This window comes from Littorina saxatilis, linkage group LG4, assembly GCF_037325665.1.
Source record: "Littorina saxatilis isolate snail1 linkage group LG4, US_GU_Lsax_2.0, whole genome shotgun sequence".
NCBI lineage: Eukaryota > Metazoa > Mollusca > Gastropoda > Littorinimorpha > Littorinidae > Littorina > Littorina saxatilis.
Genome location: NC_090248.1, coordinates 25,010,652 through 25,038,540, shown reverse-complemented (window position 1 = coordinate 25,038,540; position 27,889 = coordinate 25,010,652). Strand labels below are relative to the sequence as shown.

Below are 27,889 nucleotides of genomic sequence, written 5' to 3'. Positions count from 1 at the left end.
GGATTAACTTCACTCAGTGACACATTTGTCATGTGATTTTATTCTTCTTCCGGTAAAGAGGCGTTCTCTGGAACTGTTCATTTGCGACGTCTGAAAATACTTAACAAAATCAAGATGTTTTCGTTTTTCCAACGAATTTTAGACTGGTTCAAAAGTCTGTTCTGGAAGGAAGAGATGGAGCTGACTTTGGTTGGTCTACAGTACTCAGGAAAGACGACGTTTGTCAATGTAATCGCTGTGAGTATCTGGTTCGATAACTTGCTCGTAATCTCAAAATGAGGATAAAATTTGCTACATAATAAAACATCACCAAGTCTCTTTGTCTGCACCAGACAAGGCAGCACAATGGAAAACTTCGATAATATGTCAGCTTTGTAAACGCTATATATTGGTGTGTTTTCACTGCCGTTTGAAGCTGCAACAGAGGGAGAACATTGTGAAAATAGACGTAACCATTGTGTAGGCCTACGTGAAAAGTGTCAGCTGCGAGTGCGAGAGTACTAATAATGCATGCTATGCAAAGGGTTGAGAAATGTAAAATTCTATGCCTTATATATCTAGCGTTAATAACAGTTTCACAAGTAACCCAACATGGGGTCTGCAGGGGCCACTCATTATTTCTCTTCATAAATCCAAACTGAATGTCTTACCAAGTTTAATTAGCATATCATTAAATCTATAGATGCATGTAATCCGATAGATACACCTCTAAGAGACAGAACCATTATTGTTGTTCTAATAATTACACTAGCACAATGAGAGTAAGTACATAGTGCACTGTATTGTTATGGGTATGCTCAGTGAAGTGTGTCACTTTCAGCAGGAATGAGGTCATCTTGCAGTGCACACTTTTTGCTGTCAAGATATATCTTTTGTGATCTTGGGGAACCTAGAAAGGAGGGGTCAGGGGATCTAGCTGTTGATGTGACTATGACAGTATCAGTATTTGTGATTATAACTACGCACTCATCCCGTTTATCATTGCAAAAATCAGTTCAGAAACTCAGTGTAATTTTCTTTAATAGGGAAGACCCATTTATTTACTTAGGGTAGCACTTGTTTTACTCTTAGTCTTACAATGGTACAGCTGCTGTAGTGTATACACTTTTTATTAGACCTCAGAAAACAAAGGCTTTGGCTTAGTTAAACCCGATTAGAGTCCAGGTGGGTCATGTGACTGAGAAGTAAAGCCTTTGTTCAGCATTTCTCAGCCACACAAGGCCCAGCAGACAAGTGCTTGTTGAGTTGAAGTGAATTTCAAGCACCATTATCAGGCATCATGCCTTTTTTCCTGTTTCAGAAAGTGTTTGTCTGGTTGAAAAATGTCTGTGTGGAAAGTGTCCTGTTACTGTTAGTGTTACAGTGTTAGTAAGGGGATTTCTTTTTCTTTTCTGGAGCTGTAAGTGTAACTTAGTCTTATCTGAGGATGAATTTAAAGTATTTTTGAAGTATTTTTGTAGACTTCGGTGTTTATTTTACTGCCAGAAAGAATTTTCCAATTTAAAACAGAATTTCCTTGTGGTTTTTAGGAAACTATTCTTGAGAATTCTTGTTTTTGTGTCCTCAAGTCGGTCAGTTCAACAATATTACTATATAAATTAAATTCTCAGTTGAGTTGTTCAATATCTGCACATGTTACCCCATGTACTTCCTTTTTTGTTGGTGGCAGTGTTTTGCAGGGTTATTTCCTTGTTCATGAGAACCGAGGAGGAACTTGTGTTGTATCATTGTCTCTAGACCCCAACTGTACAGATGCTTTAGCTTGTTTTTCTTTCAATTCAAAATGTTTGTAAAAATGTATTGATTTATCTAATATATACTGCATTGCCCTTGAATCGATTAAGCATGATCGATCAGATATGCTGCTTTGAAATTTTAACAAATGAAACAAAAGTTCCAGTTCTTTGTCTTTGCAGTAAACTAAAGGGTAAATTTGAAACAAAGAGAAAAAAATACCTCACTCTAACACACACACACACACACACACACACTTGTAAACACATAAAAATAGTGTGTACAGCTCTCTCTTTCACTGCTTTTGATGAAGGACTATTCATGGCAACAAGCGCTATCCTTATAAGTTATAACGGTTTTTTCATTTATTTATGTAAAAGGCTTCTCTGTTTCAGTCTGGCCAGTTCAATGAAGACATGATTCCAACAGTAGGTTTCAACATGCGCAAGATAACCAAAGGGAATGTCACTATCAAGGTATGTCACACCCTGGCTAACAAGTAAGAGATATGCATGTTTTATCTACAGTTCAGTCATGGACTTGATGGAATTGTCTATATTTATCCAGACAAAGGATAGACACCTATATTAGTATAGCTATTAAATTACATATTATTACCCAACTCACATATAGCAATTAACTCTAGTTCAGTGCTGGTAACGCTGTACGCGTTCCCCTTGGTAACAAGGGAGACCACCCTAAAAAAGAGTGATCCATCCCATAATATCAGACCGAAGTCCGGTCCAACATCCGTATGCGTGCGCATACGCCGCCATTTGTATCATTCTCTCTCAGCGGTTCAACTGGGAAGGACGCTCCTGATGTACGCTCCTGCTGTCTTCAGCATTTTGTCATAGTCTTTGGCTTGGCATCTCCCCTTGGTCATCGCCTAGCTGTTCACCTTTACCTACTTGTGTGGTGAGATCTTTCCGTTTTGTTATAACTTTAGCGACGTTTTCGTCGCTCGTTTTGTACTTGTGAAATTTTTCTGAAATTGTTTTTCTTTGAAATTTTTCGTGAGTTCTTTCGCTATGGCGGAGGCTGCGCTTGTTGATAGCGTGAATAGGAAGCCGAGTTCGAGGCAGGTGCCTGACGATTCGCCTCCTAAACGTAGCTCGAGGAGAGAGAAGGGCGCAGGAAAATCCGCGTCTGTTTCTTCTGATTCAACTTCTGTTAAATCTCCCGTGTTAGCAGACGTCAGTTTAACTTCCGGTCAGGCTTGTTTACGTTCTGGCAAGAGTGGCGGTTCGCGCAAAAGAACTTCTTCTTCTGCTTCTGCTTCTGCTTCAACTTCAGATGGCTGCCCTGGGTTAGCGCCAGCTGAAGTTGCGTCTTTATTGTTGACTTTGAGCGCTCAAGTTTCGACACTTGCGTCGGAATTATCTTCCACTAGGGAGGAATTACGTGCGCTTCCGTCGGGTGTTTCTGATGTTCTCTCCTTAGCACAGGCACGGCAGTCTCCTGCAGTTCCGGCTTCGACTTCCGCTTTGCCTTCGGCGACTGTGACTCGGGCGGATGTCCATGCTTCGCAGGACGGGAGTACCAAGTTGGTGTCTCTCCTTTATGGGACACCGGTTCAAGGTATGTCTACACCGCTTGCCGGTGTGCGAGCTCAGGGGGCTCTCTCTGGCGTTGGTAGTCGTGAGAGTTCCCATGAGCAGCGAAAGGACGAACGCCTCCGTACGTCTCTTTATGAGAATATCGGGGACCGTTTTAGTCCTCTTCCGCCCGGGGGGCAGGAAGTGGTCGGTTCTGCCGACGATAAACTGTCTGATGTTCTGCCTCCTGGCTCCGAGCTTGATCTCGAGTCGGAGTGTAGGGCGGAAGACGGGGATGCCTCAGTGGTAGAGGATTCCCAACTGAATTTGCCCGTGAAGCTGTCAGCCGCAGTGGCGCTGGCGGCGGAAACGGCGTTCAGATACTTTCCGGAAGGGGTGGTGAAGGACAAGGTTCAGCTTCACCCACCTCGTTCTGCTTTTGACGATTTCCGGAGTGCTCAGGAGCAACGGCCTCGCTACCGCTTCCGGGAATCGTCAACTATTGCCTATGAAATGGCTAACGTCTTGTGTGGTAAACGCAAACCGGCGGTGCCGTTGTTGGTTCAGCACGGCGAGGCCCCGGAAGACGTTGTCTCTTGGCTGGCTCAGCCTGGGGCTCGGGCTGCTTCCGGTGTTCCGAAGTTCAAGCTCACCCCTTATCCTGTGAATCTGATTGACTCTTTTGCTCTGCCGTCAGGGGCACTTCCGGTGACGCCGGAACTTGCTGCTTTGAGAGAGGACGGGTACAATAGGGATAGAGTTGTCCCATGTACTGACGGTTCTCTCACAGCTGTGGAGGAAGTTGGAAGGTCTTTGCTGGAGCTCACGTCCGTGTCGGAGTCTCTGCAAAGGTCTTTATCCAGATCGATTGCCACATCTCTTGATCCTTTTGAATTTCGGTTTGATGCGTCGCCGACAGATGTTTCAACACTGCTGGCTACTCTGGGCAAGGTGACTAGAGAACAGGTTACTTTGTCTGCCCGGCTGTATACTCACGCGGTGCTTTCAAGGAGATCAGCCTTCTTGACGGGGTCCAGATTTCGGGACACCGCGACTGTGGAGAGGCTGAAGGTCTCCCCTTTTGCTGAGGGGTCTCTCTTAGGGCAGGCGTCTTTCGATGCACTCCAGAAAGAGACGCAGGACGCGCGGGATGTAGCGATCGCGCGTTTGGCTTCACAGGGCTTCCAGAAGCCTCAGGGCAAGTCTCAGACTCAGGCGTTTTCTTCTGCTAAGCCTCAGACGTCTTCGTCAGGTGGTGGGAAGGCCCAGAAGCAGTCATTCTCCTCCAGGGGTAGGGGGCGTGGAGCTCCTTACCCTAAGAGGGGTCAGTCTTTCGGGGGTTCCAGGGGGTCGGGGCGTAAGCCTCACCCCCAATGAAACTTCCCCGAACAACACATCCCGGTGGCCCCCGCACTAGTTGTAGCGGGCGGCCCGTCCAGGGCCCTTTCTTCCTGGCTGCAACTGGTGGCCAGCAAGTGGGTCACGGGGATAGTGTGTTCGGGGTTCCGGCTTCTCTGGTCAGGGCAGAAGGCTCCCCTGGTCAGGATAATCCCGCCCTGCAGGGCGCCAAAGGATTTGGTGGCACGGAACGCGGTCCAGGAGGAGGTCTCGGCTCTGCTGCTCAAGGGAGCTATAGAGGAGGTCTTGGACGCGCGGTCCCCGGGGTTTTACGGCAGACTTTTTGTAGTGCCGAAAGCCTCGGGGGCGTGGAGGCCGGTGTTAGATCTTTCTCCTTTGAACAAGTTTCTGAGAGTAATCAAGTTTACCATGGAAACTCCAACTTCGGTTCGGGAGGCCTTACGGCCGGGAGATTGGGCAACGTCGATCGATCTTACAGACGCTTACTTTCACGTCCTCATACATGTCGCGGACAGGAAGTGGCTTCGCTTCCCTTGGGGCGGCAAAGCTTACCAGTTCAGGGCTCTGCCGTTCGGCCTGTCTTTAGCTCCGTGGATTTTCACGATTGTGGTCAGGCAGCTTTGCGCTCTTGTGAGACAGGAAGGCATCCGTCTCAGAGCATACCTGGACGATTGGTTAATCCTTCACCAGAACAGGGGGCTTTGCGAGGCTCATACGCACAGGGTGCTGAGCCGGGCGGCACAGCTGGGTTTCTCTGTCAACCTGACAAAATCCGAGTTGGAACCATCCCAGACGTTTACTTACCTGGGCATGGAATTCGACACGCTTCGGTGGTCTGTCCGTCCGTCTCAAAGGCGGATCGACAAGCTTCAGGGTCTGATTCGGTCTCTCTACGGAGAGAATCACGCCAGTGCAAGGGTTCTGACTTCGGTTCTGGGTCAGATGGAATCCATGGCTTCCCTCATTCCGTTGGGCAGGGTTCACAAGAGGCCTTTTCAGGCCTCCCTGCAGTCAAGGTGGGATCAGACATCCCAGGACTGGAGTGCTCCGATCGCACTGGGAACTTGGTTTCAGCAGACCACAGGTGTTTGGCTTCTTCCGGATTTGTTCCGGGGTGTTCCCATTGTTCGTCCACCGCCGGAGAGAGAGTTGTTTACGGACGCATCTCTGACGGGGTGGGGTGCTCATCTGGACGAGCACATGGTTTCGGGAGTCTGGGATTGCTCTCAGGCCTCCCTACATATCAATGTACTGGAGTTGGAGGCCGTTTCCCTGGCGCTTCTAGCGTTCAAGCCTTTCCTGGAGGGCAGTCATGTACGTCTTCACACCGACAACATGTCTGTGGCGTCGTATGTGAACAAGCAAGGGGGGACTCGGTCTCACAGTCTTTCCGACATTGCATGTCGCATTCTCAAGTGGTGTCACGCCCAGCACATTCTGTTGTCAGCAGTGTACTTGAAGGGCAGTCTGAACGTCCTTGCAGACACTTTGAGCAGAGGGGACAGGATTGTTCATTCAGAGTGGACTCTCACACACCAGTCTTTGCAGCGGCTTTGGTCGCAGATCGACAAGCCCAAGATAGATCTCTTTGCGACGAGGTTTTCGGCGAGACTGCCTCTCTTTGTGTCCCCCTTCCCGGATCCTCTGGCCTGGAAGGTGAATGCTCTGGAAGTGGATTGGTCAGATCTTCCGGCGTATGCCTTCCCTCCGTTCTGCCTCTTAGGCAAAGTCCTCAGGAAAGTGGACTTGGAGAAACCAGCGCTGGTTCTGGTCGCTCCTCTGTGGCCAAGCCAGCACTGGTTTCCCGACCTACTGCGTCTAGCAGTTCGGCCCCCAATCCCTCTCGCCCTGAAAAGAGGAGATCTCGTGCAGCCTCGGTCAGGCGTTCAGCACGAGAACCCACAGATCCTGGCCCTTCACGCGTGGATTCTGTCCGAAGCGCTTTGCGTAGGGCAGGGGCCTCTTCCCCTACTCTGAGATTCGTTGGACATGCGCATAGAAAATCGACTTCTTCGGTTTACTCATCGCACTGGGCCTCTTGGTCTAGGTGGTGCGCGCTTAACGGGGTTAAACCTCTTTCTCCTAGGTCTATTCATGTAGCCAACCATCTGTCTTGGTTGGCTGATCAGGGGGCTTCTCCCTCTTCTATTAGGGTCCGGAGGTCGGCGATCTCTTCGACCCTCGCGCAGTTAGGCCACAAAATTTCGCTCGGAGGGGTTATCGCTAGTGTTATTAAGGGGGCTGCCCTTTTAGCAGCTCGTTCAAAATCGCTTCTCCCTGCATGGGATTTGTTCCTGGTCTTACGTTTCTTAGCCTCGGATGAGTTCGAGCCTCTTTTGTCAGCCACTTTGGCCGATTTGACGCGTAAGACTGTGTTTTTAACGCTTCTCTCTACTTCTAGGAGAGGTAGTGAGGTGCATTCTTTGTCGGGTTTAGACAAGGACATTGCGTTCGAGAAGGATGGTTCCATTTCTCTCAAATTTGTTCCCGGCTTTCTCGCGAAAAACCAGAAACCTGGCCAGCTTTCTCCAATCTTGCGCATTCCACCCTTGAGCAAGATTTTGGCTCCTGGAGATCCCGATATTGCAAATTGTCCTGTGAGAGCTCTCCGATGTTACCTGTCTCGAACTCGGCCTGTTAGGTCAGAAAGTCAAAAGCTTCTTTTCATATCTTTAAACACGGCTAGGTGTAAGGATATAGCGAAGGTGACTCTGGCCAAATGGATCTCCACTCTGATCAAACGAGCATATGCCTGGTGGCTAGTGCAGTCGGGTGATGCTAGGGCAGTGTTGCCTCTCACCGCGGCTAGAACCCATGAGGCGAGAGCCTGGGCATCCTCAGTGGCAGTTCTTCGGTCCGGCAAGCTAGCCGAGGTACTGGAAGCTGCGTATTGGCGCTCTGAGGACGTTTTCGTCAACTTTTACCTCAGAGACGTCGCTTCTGTCAGACAGGATGGAAGCTCCGCGCTGCCTGCCATGGTAGCGGCGGGACAGGTCCTGCGTGCCTAGTTTTGGTAAGTACCCACCACCTATAGTAGCAATCTGCTATATGTGAGTTGGGTAATAATATGTAATTTAATCCAAAATTTTAATAATAAATTTTCATTTAATTAATATACTTACCCAACTCACATCGTTTAAACCCTCCCGCCTCCCCGCTGTGGTGGTATTGGGTTCTAAAAAAGTAGTGAGTTGGGCTTCGTTCGAATGATACAAATGGCGGCGTATGCGCACGCATACGGATGTTGGACCGGGCTTCGGTCTGATATTATGGGATGGATCACTCTTTTTTAGGGTGGTCTCCCTTGTTACCAAGGGGAACGCGTACAGCGTTACCAGCACTGAACTAGAGTTAATTGCTATATGTGAGTTGGGTAAGTATATTAATTAAATGAAAATTTATTATTAAAATTTTGGATTCATAAGTGCTGAAAAAACTTATTGCAAACAGTAGACTACGTGACAAGTTGAACAATAGGATGAAAGTGAAGCTGTCATCTACAGTGGTAGCACTGGTACCTCTGAGGAGAGGACACCCTTGGGACCAGCCGAAAATGTCCCCACATTGCAGGTGTTCTCTTCTGGCAGGTAAGCTCCAGTCAATTTTGTAGACTTTAACGGAAGCTGTCATTTATTGGGAGGTGTCCTCTTTCCTACGGGGCCTCACAATGCAGGTATTTCTGATACAGTGGAACCCCCTTTTTAAGACCCCCCAGTTTAAGACTCCCCCCTTTTAAGACCCTGTTATCTGAGACTTTCTGTTCATAACCTGTGTAAGTTTACCCCCATTTTAAGACTCCCTCCTTTTTAAGACCCCCTAGTTTAAGACTCCCCCCTTTTAAGACCCTGTTATCTGAGACTTTCTGTTCATAACCTGTGTAAGTTTACCCCCATTTTAAGACTCCCTCCTTTTTAAGACCCCCTAGTTTAAGACTCCCCCCTTTTAAGACCCTGTTATCTGAGATTTTCTGTTCATAACCTGTGTAAGTTTACCCCCATTTTAAGACTCCCTCCTTTTTAAGACCCCCTAGTTTAAGACTCCCCCCTTTTAAGACCCTGTTATCTGAGATTTTCTGTTCATAACCTCTGTAAACTTACCCCCATTTTAAGACTCCCTCCTTGTTAAGACCCCCTAGTTTAAGACTCCCCCCTTTTAAGACCCTGTTATCTGAGATTTTCTGTTCATAACCTGTGTAAGTTTACCCCCATTTTAAGACTCCCTCCTTTTAAGACCCCCTAGTTTAAGACTCCCCCCTTTTAAGACCCTGTTATCTGAGATTTTCTGTTCATAACCTGTGTAAGTTTACCCCCATTTTAAGACTCCCTCCTTTTTAAGACCCCCTAGTTTAAGACTCCCCCCTTTTAAGACCCTGTTATCTGAGATTTTCTGTTCATAACCTCTGTAAACTTACCCCCATTTTAAGACTCCCTCCTTGTTAAGACCTGATTTTGTTCAGATTTGTAGAGGTCTTAAAAGGGGGGTTCCACTGTAGATGTCTGGTTAAATAGCAAAAGTAGTCAAACATTGAGGTCTTAGTCTAAGTCTCTGGACAGGTTGTAAGACTAGGCTGTGCCTAAAACCTCTATCCTTATGTATTAAAGATCAGTCAGTTTTAAATATATAGTTACTGTACAGTACATTATATAGCTATTCTGATGAACACGTGGGGGAATTCGGGGGCTGTGATTGGATGGTCTCTTCCGGTCATCAAAGCATATTGCTACGGAAGTCGGCCATTTTACTCAATATCCAAAAGCATATTGTCAATAACAAAGACGCATGGTTCCGCTTTACCCATCTGTACCACGCGGCGATGTTTCTCAGTATCGACAACAGCATACACTGACAACTTGAAATTCTTCTCGGGAATGTTTTTCAGCTTTACAAATGTCGATAGCATACCCTTTTCTGCTAACTTCCCGATGAAACAGGACTAAACCAATTATTTTCTGTCCCTAAACACCACAAAATGCCCAAAGTCGAAAGATGTAGTACAAACAGGGGAGTAAAACGGAACAGCCGTTTTTGTGTGCCTGTGTGAGCTCAGTTGCCGACTAACACAAACTCAGTTTCGCATTCGGCTTTTCTTATCTCGTAACTCCACACTAAATACCCCACTTCCCCCCTGAAGTATTGATGTACAACCCATGGCACTAACATTGATGTAGTCGTTTATAACTTAGGAAAAGTTCGCTTCATGACGAGACAAGTATAAATGCCATTCACCCAAACTGAAAACTTCTTGCCGTCTGCTCGCGTTGTACGGATTAGCTGTTCTCTTCTCCTCCCCTTGTTGCATCCTAGTTCTTTAATTGTTTCTAGTTTTCCGTTGATGTTGTGTTTTGGTCTTCTTCATAAGTAGTCTTGTTCAAAATGAAAAAAACTCAAACTTCTTTTTGTTGTATACGAATGAACTAATAAAAAGCTGTTTAACAGCTGTGTTGTCAAATCGAGGTTTTTTTCCAAAGTCAGTGTGGCGCCTGCGCAAAACTAATGCGCATAAGAAACGGCGTCTGCTATCAAAACCTGAGATCAACGCATCGACTCAAAAACTGTCATTTTGTAAGTTTGGAACAACAAATCAAGGTCAGAACAGCTATATAATTGCTATTGTGTTTTCAGCGTAGCAATAGGGTCCGATATTTAGACTCGAACAAGTATAATGCGACTCGTCTTCGACTCGTCTCATTATACTTGTCTCGTCTAAATATCGGACCCTATTGCTATGCTGAAAACACAATAGCTGGTAATATTTTACTTTTAATCCATCATCATCATTAATAAAGATAGGATGTAACTGGAATGCTTTTTCTCATGAGCAGACTGATCACACACATTCCTTTGATTTTTATTGTTGTATATAGCTTTGGGACATCGGTGGTCAGCCCAGGTTCCGCAGCATGTGGGAGAGGTATTGCAGAGGTGTCAACGCCATAGTGTAAGTTGCTTCTTACGTAGTACCTATACACGTGTGTGTGTGTGTTTCGTCTCCCAAGTTACAGATTTAAATTTATTTTTTATCTCTGTTCTTTTTTTAAAAATACAGCGACAGTAATGATACAAAATATCACTACAGTAAAACCTGCGAGCAAAGGACGCTCTTGAGGAGCCTTGCCACTGTCCTTTGTAGCACTGACTGAGAATTTGTGTTCGATCAGCTTTTATGTTGGAAATTTGAGTTTTTCCGCAATTCAGCTCATCAGCAACTTTTCGAAGGGACAGCCCCTTGTCCAATTTCTTTATGACATCGACATCGACTCTCTCTTCTAAAGTCAAACATTTTCGTTTTGGCATGATGAGACGAAGACGAAGGATGAGACGAAGATGCATCACAGTACAGAAAGTAGAAACCCGTGTTTTTGTTTGTGAGTTCACGGCATCGACCAATGAGCGTGCACCATACAAAAATCAACTTCTTTCAAGTGCTGTCATTGGCTTGCAAAATAAGCTTCTCGCGCGTTCATATCGCCAGCGAGATTGTATTTGCAGAACCAAGATGGCGGACCAGCGTCTGCTAAAAGCTGTCTGCTTCAAGGGTTTGTCCGTTGTTGACAAGTAACGAACCCAATCGGGACCAAAAAAGGGTGTCCGCATCCGCGCCTTTGAGGTGTTCGCTCTTTTAAGGTGTTTTTGAGTATAAAATACATCCGTCCTGACTTGAATTGTTCGTTATGCTAAGGTGTCCGCCGAAATAAGGGTCCGCTAGATGCAGGTTTTACTGTAATTACAATTATGAAAATTCTGATTAAAATGTAAAAGTTGGAATTTTTATTTGAATGAAAACATACACAATCATTTGTGACTATTTAGTTTGTGGAAAATGAAAATGTCTTCACGGTATTCTATAAACTTTACCCTATGCACCCCTGGTCACATAGGAACAGATTTATCACCTGCTTATTCCTTTCCACTTGTTTGACAGGTATATGGTGGATGCAGCTGACCATGACAAGCTGGAGGCGTCGCGTAACGAGCTGCACAATCTGCTGGACAAGCCGCAGCTACAGGGCATCCCCATCCTAGTCCTGGGCAACAAACGCGATCTGGACGGTGCTCTGGATGAGAAAGAACTCATTGAGAGAATGTGAGTGTGTTCTTGGAGGAACAGAAAATGTTTTAGGATTCTGTGAGCAAAGGGCTTCATGGCTGAGGTACACAAGAAAGTACCACCCGCGGAGCTGGATTGGTTGAAATCACACACCCAAATCAGTTTCAACTAATCCGACCCTGCGGCTTGCTCCTTTGGTAGTTGTAACTTTATACCGGCACGGTTGGCCCCGTGATCGGGAGGTCGTGGGTTCAAACCCCGGCCGGGTCATACCTAAGACTTTAAAATTGGCCATCTAGTGGCTGCTCCGCCTGGCGTAAGGCATTATGGGGTTTGTGCTAGGACTGGTTGGTCCGGTGTCAGAATAATGTGACTGGGTGAGACATGAAGCCTGTGCTGCGACTTCTGTCTTGTGTGTGGCGCACGTTATATGTCAAAGCAGCACCGTCCTGATATGGTCCTCCTTGATCGGCTGGGCGTTAAGCAAACAAACAAACAAACAAACAAACAAACAAACAAGTTGTAACTTTCTCGTGCACCTCAGCCCTGATGTCAAAAATAACCTTGGTGACAGTTGTATGATTTGTGTAAGTTGTAACAGGCTATTTCTTTTTTGTCTTTCTGATGTTTTTGTTATTCTCATTGCATCTGGAAGTTGCCTGTTCATTTCAAAGCTTGTTATTATCTCAAGTGTCAGGAGATTGGTTCGGCATAACTCTCATTAAATTTCATATTCTTACTCCGAATCACATTAGCATTGAGTCACATGAGATGCTTAGCACTGAAAAACGCTTACCTATCTAAGGGAAGCAACCCCATCACCAAAACGAAAGCGAAAGTAGCTTAGGTAATGAGCAGTCACACTGGGAGTTACCTCCCATATTGGTGTGCACACGTCACTTCCCATAACTCCACGTGTCTACCTACCCTCATACGATCTTTTCACCTCTGAGGGAAAGGTCACTGAAATTTTTCGCTCCTATGGTCTGCTCTTGTGTTGTTGTGACACCTGCCGGCCATGTTACCTGTCTGTCTGCTCGTCACTACTGCTGTTTGGTGAGCTCGTTCCCGTTTTTGTGTTCTCTTTCTCGCTTTTGTTGCTGAACTTTCGTCCGTGTTCGGACTTGTTTGTCAGTGACTTGTTGCTTTGTCGCCATTGTTAGTGTGTTCAGTTAGCTTGCTAACTTCCATTATAATGGTATTTAGCCGTGCGGGCCTCCTTTGGGTTCGGCAAGCATGGTTATTTTGGGTGTTTCTCTAGAGAATTATTTTGTTTACTGACTGGGCAGGCCGTTGCGGCTTGCGTGTTTCAGTAATTTTAGCCGTATGTTTTTTCGCCATTTGCATCTTGTTAGCTTTGCTGACTTTAATGTTTTTGGTAGGTCGCCTTTGCTTGTTTACTCGGGTAGTTTACAAGCTTGGTTAGTTGCTGTTCTTTGAACTTTTTTAATTACTGAAGTTTTCTGTCCATTGGACTTACGTGCTTACAGTAATTTGTGCGAAGTTTTTCGTATTTTCTTAGCGTCTGATAGTTCGTCCTTCGTTTCGGTTATCAGTAGCTATTATTGGTTTTAGCTTTTTGGCTAGGCTGACGTTTAAGGCTAGTTTAGCTTTCGTCCGCCGTCGCCTTTTTTAGCTTGGGGTTGTGGTTTAGGCTGCAATCCCCTCTTTGTCCGTGCATGTTTCTGCTTCTAGCACTTGTGCTTTGCGCAGTCGTTCACGTCCGTTGTTTCTGTGCTCCCTTCTTGTTGGAGGGGGGTTTTTGGTGTCCTCTCTCGTGTTATCTTTGCCCCAGAGTTCGGCATTGAGGAGAGAGGAGATGCAGCGTTCCACGGCGGTCGGCAGTGTCTTGCTCCCTTCCGTGGTGGTTGTCCGGTTCCTGGCTTCCTTGTTGGATGCTTCCATTTCCGGGAAGCAGGTTCCTGCCTTGTCGGTGGCCGCTTCTGTGGTGGCATTACCGGTAAGTTGAACTGGTCCTACAGTCCTCGTGAGACGTCTGGACACTCCCTTCGGGGAGACAGTTCTTTGGGGCAGGGTCACTCCTTGCATTCTCCTGTTGTTGCCAATACCGACATTTCCCCAGAGGGCACGGACTGCGGCATAACAGTAGCGGCAGCCGTTTACGGCTACTGCGTTTCCGGTTTTCAACCGGAAACATAACTCCCGTTCTGATACTTCCGCCACCCACGATGGTCACGGACTATACAGAACGGTAGCGGCAGCCGTTTACGGCTACTGCGTTTCCGGTTTTCAACCGGAAACATAACCCCCGTTCTGATACTTCCGTCACCCACGATGGTCACGTACTATACAGAACGGTAGCGGCAGCCGTTTACGGCTACTGCGTTTCCGGTTTTCAACCGGAAGCATAACCCCCGTTCTGATACGTCTGTCACCCACTGCGGTCACGGACTAAACAGAACGGTAGCGGCAGCCGTTTACGGCTACTGCGTTTCCGGTTTTCAACCGGAAGCATAACCGCTGTTCTGATACTTCCGTCACCCTCCGTGGTCACGGACTATACAGAACGGTAGCGGCAGCCGTTTACGGCTACCGCGTTTCCGGTTTTCAACCGGAAGCATAACCGCTGTTCTGATACTTCTGTCTTACCCACCGTGGTCACGGACTATACAGAACAGTAACGGCAGCCGTTTACGGCTCCTGCGTTTCCGGTTCTCAACCGGAAGCATAACCCCTGTTCTGATACTTTCGTCTTACCCACCGTGGTCACGGTCTATACAGAACAGTAGCGGCAGCCGTTTACGGCCACTGCGTTTCCGGTTTTATCGGAAGCATAGGTCCTCTCTCATGCGTTCGCTCGGACAACGGTGACGGGATGGACTGGATGTGGCTGCCGTTTACGGCCGCTGCATTTCCGGGTTTGGTCGGAAGTATAGGTCCTCCCTCATGCGTTCTCTCTGCACCGGTGATGGGATGGACTGCAGACTGGCCTCCGGGCTTGATGGCTTCTGGCCTCAGTCTATGCAGCCTTCATTTCCGCTTTTGCGGTTGCGACGGCTGCGTTTTTTTCCGGTCCTCACCGGATTAGGGGGTCCTACGGCACGCGTACGCTAAGGCGACGGGGAAGTGCTGTACGGTACCGCCGACTGGCCTCCGGTCTTTTATGGTTTCGGCCTCAGTCTATTCAGTCCTCGTTTCCGCATTCTGTGGTTTCAGGGGCTGCTTTTCTGGCTTTGGCTGGATACGCTGTCTCTTTTTCTGGCTTCTTACAGCCAGAGAGAGAGCAACAGCGGTCGGCATTGTCGCACTCTGTGCTTCAGCCGGGGCAGTTTTTGCTTCACCCCGAGGGTGTTGTGACTTCCGCTTTTCCAGACACGGTGGTTGGATGGCCTCTCCTCTTACCCTTTTCCTCTGAGTCAAGGGATGAGCAGGTGTTTTCCAGAGACACGGGCTCCGGTCTCCGGTTATTGCGTGTTTCCTTCCGCCTCTGGGCCCTCCGTGGTATAGGCCTTCGGGCTTTCTTCACTTGGCTTTCTTTACTCTCACACCAGTCAGAGTATAAGTCAAAGTGATACTTCGGTACGCGAGTTTCCGGTTTCCGGGTTACTCGTGCATCGTTTTTTATGCCACTGGTCTGTGACCTTGGTCTTTGTCGCCTGCTTGTCCACCCCGACTGTGGGTCTGAGGCTAGCGAACAGACTTGTTTTCCGGAAGGACGTCAGCTGTTTTGGCACACTCTTTGGGTGCCTGTACGGCGATGACAACTTCCGTTTGGTTGGGAAGAGGGAGTTTTTCCTACTTCGGTTTGGATATTCCTCTTCTGTGGCATACCATTTTTTTACAGGTTCTTGGGCTATTTCATCCCATACCTGAAGTGGTACTCCTGCCGTTTCTGTTCCTTTTTCCTGTCCCTCAAGACAAGTTACGGAACAGTTTTAGCCTTAGCTTGTTTTGGCTATTTGGGCTTCGTCTGACACTCGTCCTCTGCTTCTCCGCGGTCGCCTTGTCTGGGGACCCGGATTTGGCTCCCTCTACTGGTTTCCAGTTATGAGAGACTCGGTTGTGGCTGTTTCAAGACGCATCCTTCTCTCTTAGGAGGAGATGGGACGTCCGTGTTAGATCTGGCATCTTTAGGAGACCTTCATCATATTTTTCGGTCCAGGACGGATTATATTGATTTGCTTACACTTGGTGTAGATCAATACGATGATGTCGTCTTCATTCTTGGTTCAACCTTTCCTAGGGTGAACGAAGATCAGGTGTTTTTATCCTCTCTTCACCTCGCTCACGCGTTTGGGTGTCGACGGGATTTGATTTCGCTCTTTAGCGATGTTCACACAGCGAGTTAAGTCCACCGGCTTGAGCATCTTCTGGGATCTCTTCCGGTGGGTTTCGGGCTGACCTTCGGGTATGCTGGCTTCTGGCGGTCAGGGTGACAGTCGTTTCAGCCACAATTTGCTGTTCCGGTCACATTTCCGGTTAGCCGGAGAGTTGTTCTCTTACTGACGTCATGGTTACGTCGGCGCTTTAGGAACAATGACTGACTTATGCGGCCGGTGTTGGTCTTTCGCTGGGTCAGGCTCTGCCTTTCTCGAGCAAGGACTGGTTCTGATGTTTCGTCCAAACTTAAGTTTCACTTAAGTCGTCCTCGGAGGTGACATACAGATTTTCTGAGGGGGCATTGTCTTCGGCAATATCAGTTCGAAGGATCATCCTTTGTGGCTGACCTTCTCTCTCAGTTTTTTTGGTTAGTCCTCTCCTCTCGGCAGAGGGCTAACTAATATTCCGAAACCTTTGAGTCATTCCTTTGCCGGTGTTCAGCGGGTATTTTGGAATGGTGTCTGGGTTACGGGCTCTTAGCCTTAGTCTGTGCGTTGTCCGGCAGCGTTTAGCTGCTTGACTTCGCTTTTTCGGGTGCCTATGTCTGTGGACCCGACGCTTTCTTCATCCTCATTCTAAAATGAGGAGAGTTAGAGCGGCTGCCGTTGGGTTGGGTTTCCTTTTACGGTCACCTTTCTACCACAGGCAACAATGGCTAAAGGGTTTTGCCTTTTGTCTGGCCTTCCGTCTCTCAAAGACGGACAGACATTTTCTGGTTGGTTCGTCCAAGTTTCAGCTTTCTCTCGATTTGGCTACGAACGTATCTTCCAGCTTTTCCGGAGAATTTTTTCTCGGGAATTTCCTCGACTGCTTGGCGCCACGGTTTTTTGATGCTTATCAGTCTCGCTTTCAGTCTGGGGTTTGGATTCTCTTTCGATTTTCCTACAAGCAGACTGAATTGCGTACTCTTTTGTTCTTGGAACTTATGTACGCTGACGCTCTTTGTGAGTTTTCGTCATCGAGTTGGACTCGGGTACCTGGTACTCGGACGTCTCTCTCTTTCCTTTACGTGGTGATTGGTCGCCCTTCTTTTTGAGCTGCCTCTCTTTGTCCACGCTTCTTGTTGGGTTGAACTTTCCTTCCTAGAAGAAGAAAGGGGGGGGGGGGTGGCAGATTGTCTTTCCCCCTCTACTTAGCTCGGGTTCATTTAATCCAGAGCTTTGGTCTCTCTCTGTGCCTTTTCCCTTTTTTGTCCGTGGGATTGATCGAAGGTTTGGGCACAGCTTACTAGCCCTCTGAGGTTTTCCTTTGGCTAGTTTTGATTAGAGACTCCTTGGCTGTCAATCAGGTTTGTTTCTCCGCTCCCTTCCTGATTTGTTGGCAGCGTGCCAGTTCCTGGCTAAGGATTAGTGTGAGTTAGAATTTTCTTTCCACCGAGCCCTCCCTGCCTTGTTGGCATGGGGCTACTTCCTGGCAAGGTTTTTAGAGTGAGTTAGATTTTTCTTTCCCACCGCCTTCTTGATGATTATCTGCTAATGTGATTCGGAGTAAGAATATGAAATTTAATGAAAAATTTCTAAAGTAAATTTTGATTTAATTAATATACTTACCCGAATCACATATTGGATTCCCTCCCGCCTGCCCCGCGTATGGTTTTTGATGTTTGTGTAAAAGCCGTATGAGGGTAGGTAGACACGTGGAGTTATGGGAAGTGACGTGTGCACACCAATATGGGAGGTAACTCCCAGTGTGACTGCTCATTACCTAAGCTACTTTCGCTTTCGTTTTGGTGATGGGGTTGCTTCCCTTAGATAGGTAAGCGTTTTTCAGTGCTAAGCATCTCATGTGACTCAATGCTAATGTGATTCGGGTAAGTATATTAATTAAATCAAAATTTACTTTAGAAATTTTTCATTTTATTGCACATGTTGTATGCATTTAGAGCGGTTTCTTCCTTTTGTTTTTCATATGCGTAGCACATAGCTGCCATCCCATCCGAATTTTTCGTGAATCTCCCGATGTTTGATATCCGTCCCGAAATGTGTTCGATTTTTCCAAAAAGAAAATTGTCTAAAATAATTTGTGAAAGCAGCCTCTTTGTTGGGGTACGAAACCGGTGAAAAAACACTCTGGTTAACCGAGACCAGCCAAGTCGATGTGCGCATGTACAAAAAATAAGTTGTGCTTTTTTTCGGTTTTGGCCTTCGTAAAACAAAGATCAAAAATTAAAGGCTAAAGTGAGGTTTTTATTACAGTATAAGGCAAACTATGACTTTATCGACAAGTCAGACAAGGGGGGACACCACGCATTTTGTAAAGCTTGTCGCCGTCTGGGGCCCCTGGACCCCCACAGGAATGTCATAGTCATAAGGTTGGCAGCCATGGTAGCATGAGCTTTTCCGTTGTAGTGAGATTTAGGTTATGTCATTGCCGGGTCAGTATCTTCTTCTTCTTGGCGTTCGCAGTCCGGGTCAGTATGAGCCCCCACCTCCCTCCAAAAGAAAGTTGGTTGCTGAACAATGCTATAAAAGTTTCAGGTGATTTGGAAATATATATATTTACAGTTATGTATAATTTGTATTTGCAGGAATCTATCGGCCATCCAAGACAGAGAAATATGCTGCTACTCCATATCTTGCAAGGAGAAGGAAAATATAGGTAAGTGCAGTTGATAGTCCGAGTCTCTGTTTGTATAACCCTTTTGTCTTCTGCTCTCTGCCCATTACAAAACACTCCTCCATTGTGGAAAATAGATGTAAAACGAAAGGAAGTGGAAGGAGAAACATATTTTGAGAGTTGTAGTTTTCTTCTGTGAAATACTACATGAAATGTGTAGGTATTATGTGTGTGTATCTGTATGACTGTATGAATCCACACACATTTTCATGTGAGCACATTGGGTGTTTGTGCACTTTAAAAAAAAGAAACCGTGTGTAAGACTACTAAGAGCGCCCATGTATTCCTCAATTTCCCTGCCATGTAAAGCTTGCATGCACATTGTTGATAGAGCGGAACTCCACTTTGAAGACCTCCAAAGACGGGCGCTGTGGCGGGGTGGTAGGACGTCGGGCTCTTAATCGGAAGGTCGAGGGTTCGAATCCCGGCCGCGGCCGCCTGGTGTGTTAAAGTGTGGAGATTTTTCTGATCTCCCAGGTCAACTTATGTGCAGATGTGCTAGTGGCTTATCCTCCTTCGTGTGTACACGCAAGCACAAGACCAAGTGCGCACGGAAAAGATCCTGTAATCCATGTCAGAGTTCGGTGGGTTATAGAAACACGAAAATACCCAGCATGCTTCCTCCGAAAGCGGCGTATGGCGGGTTAAAAACGGTCATACACGTAAAATTCCATTCGTGCAAAAACACGAGTGTACGAGGGAGTTTCAGCCCACGAATGCAGAAGAAGAAGAAGAAGACCTCCAAGAATCTGAGAAAATCATGTCTTAAAAATTTTGGGTAAATGAACAGGGGCTATGAACAGAAAATCTGACAAAACAGGGACTAAAAGGGAGGATGTCTTACATTGGGGAGGGGGGGGGGGGGGGAGGGGTGACTATAAAATGGGGTTCCACTGTATAAGTGTTTGTGTGTTTGCACATGCGTTTGTAAATCTACCTCTCCGATAAATTGTCTTCTTACCTTTGCTTTTTATTTTTCAGATATCACCCTTCAGTGGTTGATCCAGCATTCCAAGTCCGGGCGTTAGTGAGAACAATACCGATGTCTGTGATTACGTGTGAGCAAATGTACTGTGAATGAAAGAGTGAACGAACACGTAGAGTGAACACTTGATTACGTGACTGTGTGTGCTATTTGTTGTGAAGAGATGGTGGGAACTTGTGACCTACTTCATGGAAAGTCAAAGTGATGCGACTCAACTATTTTAGGTGTAGCTTCATATCTGAACAGTTGAAGATGAGATAATTGAAACATTCGTAAGACTTGGTTTACTGGTGTAATGAGGGTTTTAAGTTTTATTCCCAGCAAGCGTAAAAGTTCTTCAAGGTTAAAAGATAAAGTTGTGAACTTATTCAAGACAGTTGAAATTTAGGCGAGATATTTCTCGAAAGACTTCTGTGAAGGGCAGAATGAGAGTCAGATATGATTTAGAGCCTTGAAGATATATACATTTGAGACATTGCTTTAGTATTACCTGCTTTTTAAGACCAAAACTTGTACAGTAATAGTCTTTCTTAATTAGTGCATGTATATGACCCGCACTATGGACCCCTATGCCAGAAGGGTAGGGTAGATATGATGTGCATGCACATTTTTTTTATTTTTTTATTTTATTTTTACTTTTTTTTTTAGCTTTGAAAGTGACATTTTTCTTGAAGATGTACATTTTTTCTGGATGTGTACAATTTGTAAAGTGTAATGGTTATCTCATTAAAATTTTCAGTTTGAAGTTTGTGTGCGTTTTTGTATTTTTGTACTACATGTATCTTGTGCGTGTGATCTTTTATGTTGAGTTGCTGCTTTTCCGATTTGAAATGGAAAATGTTTTGATCCTTGGTGAACCACATCGAAAACGGTTAAGTCTCTTTGTTAAGAGAAAGATTGAGTGATCGATGAATATTGCTGTTGCAGAAGAAGAATTTGAAGACAGGAAAAGAACATTTATGTACTTAGTATCTTCGCTGCTACTTGCAAGTACAAGCAATATATTTCAGTGACAGTTCTTATGTTGTTGCATTTAACCTTTTTTAATCTTTTACAGTCCAGTGGCATTGTTTGTTTTCATTTTAAAAACCATCTGAACAAGTTTTCAATGACGTAATTCTATTATATAAATGGCACAGAATAGAGTTTTCTGATACTTTGGGTGAGATATGAAAGCCACAGAAGCACTCTATATTAAAGTCATACAATCTCTGCAGACATCTTTGTGAAATATGCAGCGTTCTATCTTGAGCTGGAAGTCAAATCGTTTCAAGTCGGTGGCTTCACTGTAGCGATCTCTAGAAGGTTGATTAACATGCAGTGCTTGTTGGTCCATGTATTGTGATTGTGTCTCTTTCTTTTCTCTCTTTGTCCTTTTTCTTGCCAGTGATTTTTTTGTTAACCAAGATTTTGGAGATGAAGTGGTACATGTATCTGCAATGAAAGGACGCCCTTAGGACCAGCCGAAAGTGTCCCTTCATTGCAGGTGGCCTGTCATGACAGTCTGGGCAAGATAATGGACATAGGGACTACTGAAGGTGTCCTTTATTGAGAGGTACGTGTCACATCACAGGTACCTCTTTAGCTTGCTGATTTTTTCAGTGTCATGGCTTCAAAAACTGTGTTGCAATGTTAATTCTGTACATTTGTACATGCTGCTGTCATGCATATTTTTTTTTTTCTGATTATGAATTTTCTTCACACTGTCTTCAATCAAACTATTTGATGTCTTACTTTGTAGGATTTCTGCCATTCAGTTGATAGAAGCTGCAATTGAGCACGTCTTCTCACTGTATTTTATTCACACTTTAAGTGTCGATAACAACTACTCGAGTGACCGACCAAAAGTGGTGGTTATAGACAGGTGCTTGCGAAGGAAAGGAGAATTTTATTGAACAAAAACCCCTTGTTGGGAATCCTTGGTGGTGGTCATTTTGGGTTGTTATCGAGAGGTGGTTGCCACGGCAGGCTCAACTGTACTGCAATTGGACTCAAATGCCACCAGACATTTCTTGAGAATATTGAAATGTGGGTGTGAAAGTTGGTGACAAACTTTATAGCTTTAGCGGTATTTCTGTTTGTCATGTGTACTTGTTTCTCTCTCAGTATTTCTTCTTGTCCACGTCATGGTTTATATGAGCGTCTGTTTTCACAGTACAACGTGTAATTAGCTTTTATTTTATTTTGTTGGTCTTTGTAGTAATTTGCTAGAGTTTTGTAATCAAGTGCAATCGTTCCAATGGACATTTATTAATGTTAGTTTGTGTGCGTTTGTTCAGTTTGTTTTTGATTCTCACTTTAAGCTAAAGATGGATTTGCTGAATGTAAGAGCGTAAAATGCTTCTTTATCTTGTGTATGAAAGAAACAGCTTTGGTGATTGCGTAACTGATGAATGAGTCGTTAAGTTTGAGTGTTATTAAAGGTAGTATACACGCAGAAACATGACATGATCACACAAGCTGCAATTCCTTAAAATATTCACACACAAGTTGTTTCACAGTGAGAAAGTTTCTTCCCGAGATGATCTATTTTCACAGTGACAACCATTCCTTATAGCCCGAGCATATGAAGTTTATCCATCTTTTTGGGGCATTTTTCAGGAAACTTCTTTGGGAGGAAAATCGTATGCATGGGAATGATTGAAATATCAATACATTACAGCGTTATAATTGTCCGCCGTATGAAAAACTGTATCTAGCTCTTGTTCTGTTTGGCTGCTTCCGATACATTCTGGATGTGCATTCAACAGTCCAATGATTGGAATGGGTGGAGTCAAAATAACAAAATGTAGTTGGTTAAGTTTCCATCAGTGTGACTGCTGTATCTGTTCAAATGTAGCCATGTTAAAGTAGTTTGGTTATATATGTACATGTAACTCTTCATACTTTACAGCACTAACCTGCTTTTTTGTGTTTGTAAATTATTCTTTTTCCTGCCCCCCCACCCCCTCACTTTTTTCCCAAACATACCCTGGCGAGTTTTAAAATTAAATAGCAATGACTACGCATGACAATGCAGTTTGTGTTTGATTGACAATGCATTTTGCGTTTGATTTGAGGAAACCTGAAGAAACAACAACAATCAACTGTAATTAAAAAGTCTTCTACATGTATTATTGTGTTGTCATGCACTTCATCATTCATAAAATCATGTTTTGTGCAGCCTGCAGTGAATTTAGCAAATTGTCATCTTCCTCGATTTGTACTTATCTTCAAAGCTATATATCGGATCTAAATAACAAACGTAACGTTTTTCATTTGTTGTCTCGGAGTGTCAGGGGTATACTTTTTCACTTCCAAGAACGGTAGATTGTGTGCTTGCACAAATGATTGTACTGTACCTCATTACTTTGGGCATGGCTACAAATTATTTTAGTCATTATTTTATTATTGCTGTGCAGTTTTCTGGTATAGTTGTATGTTGCTTGTACCATGTTTTAATTCTTCATTGTAAATCAGTTATAAATTAATATCGCTCTACCGTGTAAGCTAGGTTTTTTGTTGTTGTGGTTTTTTTTTTGGGGGGGGGCTTGGTTGCATGCGTTTAATACTCATCTTCCATTCTTGCACTGTTGTACCCCCCGCGGGTTAGGGGGAAGAATTTACCCGATGCTCCCTAGCATGTCGTAAGAGGCGACTAACGGATTCTGTTTCTCCTTTTACCCTTGTTAAGTGTTTCTTGTATAGAATATAGTTAATGTTTGTAAAGATTTTAGTCAAGCAGTATGTAAGAAATGTTAAGTCCTTTGTACTGGAAACTTGCATTCTCCCAGTAAGGTAATATATTGTACTACGTTGCAAGCCCCTGGAGCAAATTTTTGATTAGTGCTTTTGTGAACAAGAAACAATTGAAAAGTGGCTCTATCCCATCTTCCCCCTTTCCCTGTCGCGATATAACCTCCGTGGTTGAAAACGACGTTAAACACCAAATAAAGAAAGAAAGGTTGTATTTTTGTTTTCTGTGTCTGTTGTACTTTCTGCTATTTTCTCTTTGTATGTATGTGTACACAGATAGAATTTTAATGTCTTTGGAGATAAAGGAACTGCCACTATTATGTGAGGAATTTGTATGTGTGAGTGTGTGTGTGTGTGTGTGTGTACATCAAACCATACACTAAAACAAGATTTATTTTATACTGTTCAAAAAAAGAAATGCATAGCTTGTAATATTTGGTTAATTTAGTTATATGGCTACAAGGATATCCACCAAACTGCAGAAAATGTTTATCTGGTCGTCGACCTTTCGTCCATTGCCACAAGTGAGCTCTGCACGTGACGCATGCGTTATCAGTGGCTACAATGTCAAAATTGCTCATTTGGCATGACCACTCGTCATGCTTCAGTGTAATCTCGTGAAACTCGGGGAATATTGAGCTCTCACCATGTCTTCCAAAACCCATAAAAGCGGATTGTTCGCCACAAAGAAATCGGACGACAATTCAGCGACGAAAGATGGCCCGATTGAGCAGAGAAGACCGCCAAATTGCATTGCGTCGTTTACAAGCAGGCCAAAGTCAAAGTGCAATCGCCAGGCACTTCCACGTGTCCCAGAGCACCATCAGTAGACTGTGGGTCAGGTTTCAAGCCACTGGCTCCGTTGCTGACTTGCCACGAGCGGGAAGACCAAGGGCGACAACTGCTGCTCACGACCGCTTCATACGGCTCCGCCACCTCCGGAATCGTTTCCTGTCGGCCTCATCTTCTGTCCAGGCTCTCCCCGGGCCACACCGATTATCGGACCAGACCGTGCAGAACCGCCTGCATGAAGCTGGTTTGAGAGCTCGCAGACCTCACAGAGGAGCTGTCCTCACCCGCCGCCATCGCCAGAACCGAGTGCAGTGGGGCAACCAGCACCTTCGCTGGACCGTCCGGAATCACTGGAGACACGTGTGGTTCAGCGACGAGTCCTACTTCCTGCTCCAGCGACATGATGGTCGGAGGAGGGTCTACCGGAGAGTAAACGAACGTTATGCGCCCAACTGTGTGGATGAGGCACCCGTTCATGGTGGTGGAGGCGTCATGGTGTGGGGGGCGATCAATACCGCTGGAAGGAGCACCCTGGTGCACGTCCAAGGGTGCATAACTGCCCAGCGATACGTGGAGGAAATTCTGCGCCCACACGCCCTTCCTCTTCTGGCTGACCAGGATGCCATATTCCAGCAGGACAACGCTCGCCCGCACACAGCACGACTCACCACCCAGTTCCTCACCGACCACCATGTCCAGGTGCTTCCCTGGCCATCCATGTCGCCAGACATGAACCCGATAGAACACCTCTGGGATGAATTGGACAGACGTGTGCGCAGGCGAGAAGAAGCGCCGGCAAATCACCGCGATCTATTGCAGGCACTTCAGGAGGAGTGGGACACCATCCCACAGCAAGATATCCGGCATCTGATCCAGTCCATGCCCAGAAGGTGCCGGGCAGTTGTTGCTGCTCAAGGCAGTCACACCCCCTACTGACTTGACAGCCTCGGCACCCAATCGTATTGATTGACTGATTGATTTGAAGATGCAAATGAACTGTGTGTGCATTCAACTGTGTCCATACCAAATTTCAAACAAATAATCTAAATATTGGATTTTCTGTTAATTTTTTCGAAAAATAAAACAAATTTGGCAAGTAGCAACTATGCGTTTCTTTTTTTGAACAGTATAATACCAAGAACATGGCAAACTTTTGTGGACATAAACAGGAAACAAATGTTCATTTGTTGAAAAGCCATTTTAATCTAATTTGACAACACACATGCACATTTTGACATAGCAATTAGGGAAAATGCCCATTCAGATCCCATTAAAAATGTGACTTCACGTATGTGGGGAAATCCAAATACAACGTACGTATATTTCAGTTTCAGTATGTTTTATTTTCTCAATTTGTATGTTGACACACTGGGAAAAAAGGAAGCATTTAGTTGGTCTCCATAAAGTCAGAAACTCTCGTCTCTGCTCAAAGGTGTCTTTCACAGGCAAAAACACAGTGTGAGGGTGTTTAAAAAAGGTTTTCCACCCATTCTTAGAGTTTCAGTGCACAGTTGACTGCTGCAAAGTTGGGGTTGTGATTTTATATCTATCCACCATGAACCAAACTGTACATAAAAACAAGATATTCATTATCACTGTATACAAAACAAAACAAAATTGCACCACAGTGGAAACTTAAATAAACTTGTCTTAACCCAATGCCCCCTGACAAAAAAATGGCAGGCAGCCTTCTAAATCCTGAGCAAAGGGAAACTACTCCGCACAACATGCACACATACAAAACAAAACAATTCATATAAAATCATAGAGTACTCACATTTATATAGAAGATGGCAGAATAACTCGAGAATACACTATAGTTTCATATGCAAGTATGTTCTGTCCACTTCCGATGTACTAAATGTTGTTTAAAAAAAATAATCCAGCAAGTGTTCTTCAAAAACGTCCAGCGTGTCAGCCTTATCACCAATATATGTTGAAAACTCCCAGAAAAATCCTCCCGAAAGTCCTGTTGTCGAATAACAACACCCAGATCGATGTCAGACTCATCCCCTTTCAAAGTAGAAAACCTTCGAAAGGCATGTCAGAATCGTCATCTGAGTTCCCCATGATCGAACACCATACTTCCAAACCTTCGTTCAACGCCTTTTTGTCAGACAAAAAAATCTCAAACTTTGAAAATTCACAGCTAACACACTATCGCATCGATTCAAACTCTGCAAACGCTAGAATGAAGCAGCCGGAAGGAAGTGCATTAATCACATCCGGTCGCAAGGCCTTATGGGTAAGGCTCAAAGCGAAAGTGAAAGTAGGTGACCTAGTGTTTAGCGGGCCATGCCGGGCGTTTCAGGGATTTCATAGGGCACTTCCGGCGGGCCATGCCGGGCGGTTCAGGGGGCATTGGGTTAAGTGTTAACTCACAACCAAGAAACAATCATTTTAATGTGTAACTTCACATTAAAGGATCACTTGTACCCTTCATGTTAATTACAAGGGTAACCAAACAAAGTAATGGGACTTAAAAGGGTGCTGGTTCATAGGTCAAACATTGGTGTAACAAATAAAAGCACTAATGCATAGGGATCATGTGAAAAGGATACATTTATACAGTGTATTCCACCCCTATTTTAAGACCCCCCATTTTAAGACTTCCTCCATTTTAAGACCCTGTTTTCTCAGACAACCCATTCACCACCTGTACATTTCCCAAATTTTAACCCTTAGGCTGGTTGTCGCGCTACTTTATGCATACTGTCACCTGGTTGTCACGACATATGTCGCGCTACTGGCTCAGTCTGTTTGGTCGGTTCCCATTACCTCCCATGGATGCAAAAACCTGTATGACTGTTTTTCTTTATTTTTCTCTCTGTTAATTCACCAGTGGCTATGTAACATGTGTTACAGAATTGCACCAGTGTAAGGGTTAAGACCCAATTTTCTCCAATATTAGGAGGTCTTCAAAACGGGGGTTCCACTGTTGAGGTCTTAAGAGGGGGGTTTCACTGTAGTAATACAATGCCACTCTTCCATGCCTTTGTTCATTCACCTTTTGCAATTATTCAGTCACCATAAAAGAACTGAAGAATGAACAGAAGAAAAAAGACAACAGAAATGTATCATATCCATACCAAAGCGAAAAAGTATCTGGTACATCTGGCCTGCAGAGATACTTTTTTTTTCATTTTCGTTACTTTATTGTTCCATCACTGGAAAATTTGGGTTGCTTCCTCCCAGTGGAAAACTAGCAGCAACAGAGTTGCGCTAACCAGGTGTGTGCATATTTTGGTGTAATCAGCCACCTGCACTTGTGGCAGAATGACCGAGGTCTTTTACGTGCCACAGTGGTGACATGAGGGTGGAACATGGATACCGTCTCTGAGTCTGCACATAAAGTTGACCCATGCCGGGGCCCCTTCACAAAAAAGAGTACATATAAGACAACATGTGGAAGGCATTTCAATCTCCTCGGACACTATTCCATAAATGCTGACTTTCCAAGCACAACATCTGATTTAGGGGTCGGGGAGGTGACAGATAAACTCTTCTAGTAAACAAAATGCATTCTATGCACAGCAAATCAGCATTTCTGGATTCATACTGGGTATCTTGTCCTACCTTGTAGTGATAATAAAAAATGAAAAAATGATCTACATGCAATAAGCCTGGTCAGTACATCAGCGACAATGAAGAAGAAAGTGAAAGCACGAAAAGAAAAGAGAAAAAGGGGTTCCGACACCTTTCATGAGAACGATAATGTTCTTCAACAAATAATGAGGAATG

General features: G+C 45.0%; 1 protein-coding gene across 1 annotated transcript; it reads left to right on the top strand.

Moving 5' to 3' along the window:
- The first annotated feature begins 32 nt into the window (after positions 1–32).
- LOC138964313 (ADP-ribosylation factor-like protein 8A) lies at positions 33–23,676 on the top strand. Its single transcript, XM_070336229.1, has 6 exons — positions 33–237; positions 2,130–2,210; positions 10,496–10,569; positions 11,554–11,715; positions 18,548–18,618; positions 19,618–23,676. Exons 1-6 carry the CDS (start codon positions 115–117, stop codon positions 19,662–19,664), a joined length of 558 nt encoding a protein of 185 aa, XP_070192330.1. The 5' UTR covers positions 33–114; the 3' UTR covers positions 19,665–23,676.
- Positions 23,677–27,889: the final 4,213 nt, after the last annotated feature.

What these genes read in the sequence shown, in the direction of transcription:
- LOC138964313 (XM_070336229.1), top strand. Translation starts at nt 115, where the DNA reads ATGTTTTCGTTTTTCCAACGAATTTTAGACTGGTTCAAAAGTCTGTTC. An exon ending in AGAGGTGTCAACGCCATAGT is followed by an intron (nt 10,570 to 11,553) that starts GTAAGTTGCTTC and finishes CTTGTTTGACAG; the next exon opens with GTATATGGTGGATGCAGCTG. An exon ending in CAAGGAGAAGGAAAATATAG is followed by an intron (nt 18,619 to 19,617) that starts GTAAGTGCAGTT and finishes TTTATTTTTCAG; the next exon opens with ATATCACCCTTCAGTGGTTG.